The sequence below is a fragment of the Dendronephthya gigantea genome, unplaced genomic scaffold (genome assembly GCF_004324835.1).
Source record: "Dendronephthya gigantea isolate DGI-Jeju-01 unplaced genomic scaffold, DenGig_1.0 000122F, whole genome shotgun sequence".
NCBI lineage: Eukaryota > Metazoa > Cnidaria > Anthozoa > Malacalcyonacea > Nephtheidae > Dendronephthya > Dendronephthya gigantea.
In genome coordinates, this window is record NW_021163132.1 from 430,041 (window position 1) to 438,031 (window position 7,991).

A 7,991-nucleotide genomic window follows, 5' to 3' on the forward strand; every position below is an offset into this window, starting at 1 on the left:
TAACGAGAACCTCATCAGATTGGAAAAGGTGGACTTTCCCGGAGTTAGTTGAGGCATTACGACAGTGGATTGAGCGAAACCCATTACAACAAAGTGATAAAAAAGATGGATTTTCATGGAAAGATGGTAAGCGAGATAAGTTATTGTTAACAAAGGAACAATCTAAACATTGCGTATATTGTGAAAGCAAAGATCACAGATCTGTGGAATGTGATAAGTGGTGAATGTCAGTGACCGGAAGAAAATTCTCAGCGACAAGCACCGGTGTTTCAACTGCACTGGCGAAAAGCATAGAGCAAGTGATTGCAGAAGTAGGAGCCAATGTTACAACTGCAAGAGAAGGCATCACACTTCTATTTGTGATAAACTAAACGCAAATCAAAAACTGCTGTGTCAACCTAGTGGGAAGGATGTAGTTTATCCAGTTGTGGTGGTAGAGATAGGAGGACTAAAGTGTCGAGCACTTTTAGACACTGGGTCTGGGAGTTCATTTGCATCAAGCACGTTGTTAAACGCAATTGGAAAAAAGCCAATAAGACAAGAATTTAAATCAATAGAGATGATGCTTCAAACAACAACAAGGAAGATTGATGTTTATGAGGTGGAGATTGCAGCTGTTGATGGCAATTTCAAGATGTCATGTGAACTGAATCGAATCGACAAGGATGTGCTAATGAAAGTGCCAAATCCGAGGTATAAAGAACTTATTGAAACCCATGAACACCTTAAAGGAGTACATATGAATGATATTGATGAGAAAGCACTTTTACCTGTGCATCTAATCCTAGGTGCCAGTGATATGTCTAGAATCAAGACAACTGTACCTGCTAAGGTTGGGAACGATGGGATGCCAATCGCTGAGAAAACTGCTTTGGGATGGATTATCATGTCACCGGGGCGAGAGAAGAACCATTCCTACTTGATGTTTACCAAGAGCTCCCAAGAAGACTACATGCATCTTTGTAGTCTGGACGTGCTTGGATTAGAAGACCATGTTGAAGGAGATCAAGGGAGCGTGTATCGAGAATTTAAAGAACAGCTTACTCAGCAAGAGGACGGTCGATATGAGACATCGTTACCATGGAAGGCTCACCATCCGGAGCTGCCGACCAATTACCTTGTAGCCAAGAGGAGATTTCAGTCATTATTCAACCGACTTGACAAACAGCCTGAACTGCTGAAGACTTATCATGATATAGTGGAAAATCAACTCAAAGATGGAGTGGTCGAGATTGCGCCTGAGAAACCTGAAGGGAGCCGAGAGCATTACATTCCCCACAAACCGGTAGTACGAGAGCAAGCCGAGTCTACGAAAGTAAGAATTGTGTTTGATGCTTCGGCAAAAGCTGATCAAAAATCCCCATCATTGAATGATTGCTTGGACATTGGTCCCCCACTCCAAAGAAGAATCCTTGACATACTACTTCGTAATCGACTTAAACCTATTCTCTTAGCTGGTGATATAAAACAAGCGTTCCTACAAATAGTGATTAGAGAGAACGAGCGAGATGCGATGAGATTTTTATGGATAAACGATCTACAATGCAAAGAGATGGTGGTGTATCGTATGACCAGAGCGATGTTTGGGCTAGGCCCAAGCCCATTCTTACTCGGAGGGACTTTGAACGTTCATCTCGAGAAGTATGCAGAGCACTATCCACAATGTGTTGAAGAATTATCTGAAGGAACGTATGTTGATGACATAAACATCGGAGGTGATAAAGTAGAGGAGACGGTAGTACTCAAGGAGCAAGCCAAAGAAATTCTCAGCGAGGGAAGCTTTGTTTTGCACAAATGGCATTCTAATGCTGCGGAGTTAGAGAGTGACAACGTGGAAGACGGAGAATCTACCTTTGCTAAAGAAACTTTGGGAACTAAGCCATCGGAGACCAAGCTCCTGGGACTGGGATGGAACAAAAAGGAGGATACTTTGTCTGTATCACTACCAAAGCAGAAAGTAGAAATGACCAAACGGATAGTTCTTCAAACAATGGCGAGAGTATATGATCCCCTGGGTTTAGCTAGTCCATATTTACTCACAGCTAAAGTAATCTTCCGTGATATATGTGATCGTAAGCTCGGATGGGATGCTGAATTACCTAAAGATCTGAAGGATCGATGGAAGCGGTGGTTAGATAGATTACCAGGCAGTTTAACCTTCCCAAGAAGTATCCCTCGAGAGAGAGTCGTCACTACCGAGATTTACATTCATGGTTTCGCTGATGCAAGTATTCTGGGATGTTGTGCCGCTGTCTACGTTGTGACCAAACAGGGTGCTCTAGTTTCTCAAGGGCTGCTAGTGTCCAAAACGAGACTGGCAAAGCGAGATTTAACAATTCCAAGATTGGAACTAGTGAGTTGTCATATGGTCTGCAATCTTATTGACAATGTCAGAAAGGTTCTTAGTCATCTTCCAGTGATAAGCGTTTGTGCGTGGAGCGATTCGACCGTTTGTCTACAGTGGATTAACGGACAGGGTAACTATAAGCAATTCGTAGCAAATCGAGTGAAAAAGATCACCGAGAAGCAAATCGAGTGGAAGTATGTTCCAACTCTGGAAAACCCTGCAGATATCGGCAGTCGAGGTACAACACGAGATCTTCAAGCGAATGAAACCTGGATGAAAGGGCCTAGTTGGTTGAGTGAAACTGAAAAATGGCCGGAGCAAGTAAAGATCAAACCGAGCGAGAAGTCCGAGTCAGAAAGTCGAATGATGAGAGAAGTAATGAAAGTTACCATTCAGAAAGAGGCCGATTTCATCGATTGTTTACTAGAGAAATTCGGTCTGACTAAAACTGTTCGAATTTTAGCTTGGGTCACGAGATTTATTGACAACTTCGTGTGTGGCAAGAAAGTCAACGGACCATTAGTGACCGAAGAAACACAGAAGCAGATGAAGTTCTTGATTAAACGCGCACAATCCGAGAGCGAAGCACTTGAGATCTTCAAAGTGGATTCTACCAGATTAAATCTTCAAAAGAATGGCGAGGGAATATACGTGTGCCAAGGACGAATCCAAGGTGAATATCCAGTGTATCTGCCAGCAAAACATGTATTATCTGAATTGGTCGTAAAGCAAGCTCATATGAAGACCCTGCATGGGGGAGTTGCCCTGATCATGAGCAAAGTCCGTGAAGAATTCTGGATTCCTAAATTACGAACTTTGGCGAAGAAAGTTCTCAGTTGTTGTTATGGTTGCAAGCGGTTCCATATAGTGCATGAACCAACTCCACCTCAAGGTAATTTACCAAAAGAAAGAACCGAAGGGATGACGCCATTTGAAATCGTTGGTGTAGATTATGCTGGCCCTATTTACTATCGAAACAAGAACAATGAACAGAAATCGTATATCCTTATCTACACCTGTTCCTTAACAAGAGGGCTCCACTTGGAACTTTTACCTGATTTGAGTTGTGAGGAATTCCTGGCAAGTTTCAAGAGGTTTGTAGCGGTTCGCGGTAGACCAAAGAAGATGATTTCAGATAATGGTAAGACCTTTCATGCTGCGGCGAAGTGGATTAAGAAAGCAACCCGAGATGAAAGGTTTCACGCATTTCTGCACGACTATCAAATTCGATGGCAGTTTAATCTGAGTAAAGCAAGTTGGTGGGGAGGTATGTTTGAGAGGATGGTCGCGTTGGTAAAGAATTCGTTGTACAAAGTTGTTGGTTCTGCAAAACTCACCTACAAGGAGTTGCAGGATGTGTTGCTAGATATCCAGATAGCACTCAATAATCGACCATTAACGTATTGCGAAGATGACGTGCAATTACCTGTTCTCACGCCTAACCTGATGATATTGGGTAAAGCCAATTATTTATTGGAACTTCCGAGTGCTGAAATTGAAGATGGTGATATGCGAAAAAGAGCAAAATATTTGAAGAAATGTAAAGAGGCGTTATGGCGGAGATGGCGAAATGAATACATGAGAGCGCTTCGAGAAAGACACGACTTACGACATAACGGGAAAAGCGGAAATTTACGAGAAGGTGATGTGGTACTTATCAAAGGAGAAGGAAAGAATCGAGGAACGTGGAAGATCGGAATCGTGGAAAGATTAATACCGGGGAGAGATGGAATTGTCAGGGCGGTGAGACTTCGTGCCGGCAAAAGTTATCTAGAAAGACCTATTCAGTTTCTTTATCCAATGGAGTTACACAGTGATGAAAGGGGCTCGGAACAAAAACCACTGAATCCCGAAGTTGAAGAGTTTAAGCCAAAGCGGAAAGCGGCGGTTGAGGCAACAGTGAATATTCGGCGAATGCAAGAGCTTGAAAATGAAAGTGACTAACATTTATGCATGAGTTATACAAACGACTGGAAGTGACTGGGACAATCTAATAACAGTCAGTAAAACAGTTTATATTCATATTTTTATATTTAGGATGTTTAAAAATAGGGGGAGTGTGTCGTGAATGTTAGTAGCGTCTTAGTTGTTATTAGCAAGGGAACAAGTTAATCGTTAACAAGTTAATTCGTGAGCGAACAAAAACTGACACTTGATTGACATATTAGATAGAGCAAGAGAGAGAGCGTGCGAGCAAGTGAGATTAGAATTAAAATAAAAATATCTTAAACAAAAGCGTGAAAATACTTCTTCAAACCAATTGTGGGAAACAACAAAATTCTCCACACAAATTAGTGCATTTAGGTGTGAGACGTAACTCTCATTTGAAGCTAAATTGATCAGTGTAACTGCATGAACCTCAACCGATGCAGGCCTCAACTGAGCTACTTGAGACTGAACAAATGTATTTAATATGTGCGATATTTCTTTACGTTTTCAGTGTGGACGATAATGGTAAGCTGTCTCAAGTCGGTTACTGTGATGAATTCCGTGATCGACACATGCCTCTCGAACCAAAGAACATGAGGGCATTTTACAAGGCTTATATACGTTTTAGCGAACTATTACTGGACAATAAATCTTCATTTTGGTATAAGATGCAAAACGGTGATGGTATGAGTATCAATAATCACCGTGTACTTCATGCTCGTACTGAATACGAAGATACAGCAAATAACTACAGAGTTTTACAACTGGCATATATGGACTGGGATTGTGTGCACTCCAAGATCAGAATATTATCAGAACAACAAGGAATACCATCTCCTGTTTAACTCCATATTGCAAAACCATCGGAAGTGTAATGGCGCGCATTTGTCAACAGACAATAAATATACTAATAAAATATACACAATCATCCTATATATGCATGCTTTTTAGGCCACATTAAAACTACTCAGTAGGTTGAATCATTATAAGTGGCGTATAAAGTCCACTGAAAACTTTGAAACGATAGTTATTCAAATGAATTGTATAACAGAGTTAACGATCATTGTAAGTTTACCCTTGATGTCAACGGTTTCGTAACTGATAGTGTTGGGTATAAAGAGGAGAGTTATCTCGAAGGGTTATGACTTCGAAGAGTCATGATCATGACCACGCCCAACTCTCCAGATGTTCAATTGAACTAGCATGAGAGAGTTATGTTTGACGCAAGAAGACGGTCAAGAGTTAAAATTTTTTTTAACACTGAGTTCTTTTGGAAGACGATTCCATAAATTTGGTGGTGCAAATTTGAAGGCTCTGTCTCCGATTGACTTAAATGATTTCTGAGGCTGTACATCCGGAAGTACTTCATTATTTATTCGCAGGTAATAATTTGGCGGTTCTCTGATTCAAATTAGATCACTCAAATACTGTGGAGCTAGCCATGGATTACTTGAAAGATTAATAAGAGAATCTTGAATTCAATCCGAAATTTAACAGGAAGCCAATGGAACTCCTTTAAAAAGGGCTGATGTGCGCAAATTTTGGGGCTATGTAAATCAACTTGGCAGGAAAATTTTGAAATCTTTGTAACTTTGAGATTTGATGAGCCGGTAATCCGTACAGTAAACGATTGCAATAATCCAAGCGAGAAAGAACAAGCGAACGAACAAGTGTTGCTGTAACATCCTTGGTTAGATATTTCCGGATCTTTGGAATATTATACAAGAAATAAAAAGATGTTTTGCATACTTAGTTAATTTGTTGTGAGAAGGTGAAGTTTGTATCCATCACAACTTGAGGTTAGAGGAAGGAGCTATTTGCTTCTCGCAGACAGAAGCTATGACTAAAGTCTACTTTTGATACTTAACATGCATTCTGTCTCATCATCGTTCATTTTGAGTTTACTTTCAATCATCATTCAGTCACGCAGGTCTGAAATACAGTTTTCTAATTTTTTTAAATTCAATTTCTAATTTTTGTTCGTTCGGGTAATTTGGGTTAAAGGAGCGATAGAGTTGGGTATCGTCGGCATAGCCATGTGATTCTTGTGAGTTTTTGTTTGTCAATTTTTTGTTTTCGGAAAACATCTCGCTCGCATAGATGATAAAAAGTAGCGGACCAAGGCAAGAACCCTGTGCAACACCGTAATCTAATATAAATTCTTCCGAGATTGAAGTGTGTACGTAATTTTCTATTCGTAAGATAAGATTGAAACCAGGTTGAAGCAACACCATTTACACCAAACTTGTACTTCAAAGAGTTTAACAATATAGAGTGGTCGATCGTGTCAAAGGCAGCACTTAAATCCAATAAAACCAATCAAGAAACACGCTGATTGCTCATATTCAACAAAATGTCATCGTTTACTTTAAGTAGAGCTGTTTTATTACTATGCTACTTACGGTATGCAGATTGTAATTTGGGATAAAGTGCATTCAGTAACAGGTGATTGTTTAATTGTTTGAAAATTGTTTGGGAACTCAGTATTTCAGATGATACTTTCTTAACAGGTAAAGTCTCTTTATAGAACAGAGTAATTCCACCTCCCCCCTTGAGTCAGTGCGATGACTGAATCAGATAGACGATAGCTAGCAGGGGTGCAGTCAGATTTTGCAACAGTATCTTTGTCATTGAACCAAGTTTCAGTAACGGCAACAAGCTCAGGTTTGACATCACAAATATAATCATTAAAAACGGCTGACTTCGGGCATTCATAGAGATTAATTTAAAATATTTTTCACAATTCGTGTTTAACGGTTTCTTTGACGAGGCTCCGGTGGTCCTGTTGGAGAATTCATCGGAGGAAATAGAAGGGTAGTTCATGTAGGGATAGGGATATGGGTGACTCATGACTGGTGAAAAACCTTAAAGGTGGTATGGAATTTGCTTGTAAAAAGGAGGAGGGGTGGATAGTAATCATAGTATCGCTGTTGGTGAGATTGAGGGCTGCTGTACGTTGGCATGAAAGAAATCACAATTTGAGCCTTTCAAGTAGTAGCCTTTTCTGCGTATAAATGGACATGGAATCAGGGCCTTTGGGGTGGTTGTGGGTCCAGGTGGTAGATTATTCAAATCTGGTTGTGTGATTTACATTATTTCGATTTAGTAATTCATTCTCGCCCACAACTTTAGAACCAGGAACGTTGGGAATTTCAATAGAAAATAACACTTACGTCAGGGGCATCAAAGTAATTTGTTTCATTACTATTTATTCTATTAGCTACGATCGTTTGTACTGCAGCCCAGTTTGGTATAACTGTGGAGCGATTTCTTTCTCCACTTTTAACAAAGTCTTCCCAAAATTGTTTTATGGTATCAGCAATAAAGTTGATTAAATTTGATAGTGCTAAGACAGCTTCGTTATTAATACTCTGATTTTCTTTAAGCTCTTCAATCGTAGCGTGAAAGTTAACACATTTGCATGAAGACGATTTCGAAATAGCTTCACTTGAGCGGTTCGAATTGCCAATGTCAAAATGTCAATACTGACAAGCATTTATTGGATAATTGTACCTGCTTCACTACTTTCAAAATGCAGCAGATTTTTGGTCTTTCGCCACGAGATCGAGATGCTATCAGTCTTGAAAGATTTCTTATCACCTCCGGGTTGCTCCCAAGTTCCGTCTAATTTTAAATCCTCGCTGATAAACTTCTTTAAAGAGCCATAATCCCCAGCCCAAGCAATACGGTGAATACGGTAGGTTATCACAGACAG

At 40.1% G+C, this 7,991-nt stretch overlaps 1 protein-coding gene across 1 annotated transcript; it reads left to right on the top strand.

Moving 5' to 3' along the window:
- The first annotated feature begins 559 nt into the window (after positions 1-559).
- On the top strand, positions 560-4,291 carry LOC114535647. The gene has a single exon (XM_028556934.1). It carries the CDS (start codon positions 560-562, stop codon positions 4,289-4,291), a length of 3,732 nt encoding a protein of 1,243 aa, XP_028412735.1.
- Positions 4,292-7,991: the final 3,700 nt, after the last annotated feature.

Excerpts from the sequence above, each read along its gene's own strand:
- LOC114535647 (XM_028556934.1), top strand. The coding sequence starts at position 560 with ATGATGCTTCAAACAACAACAAGGAAGATTGATGTTTATGAGGTGGAG.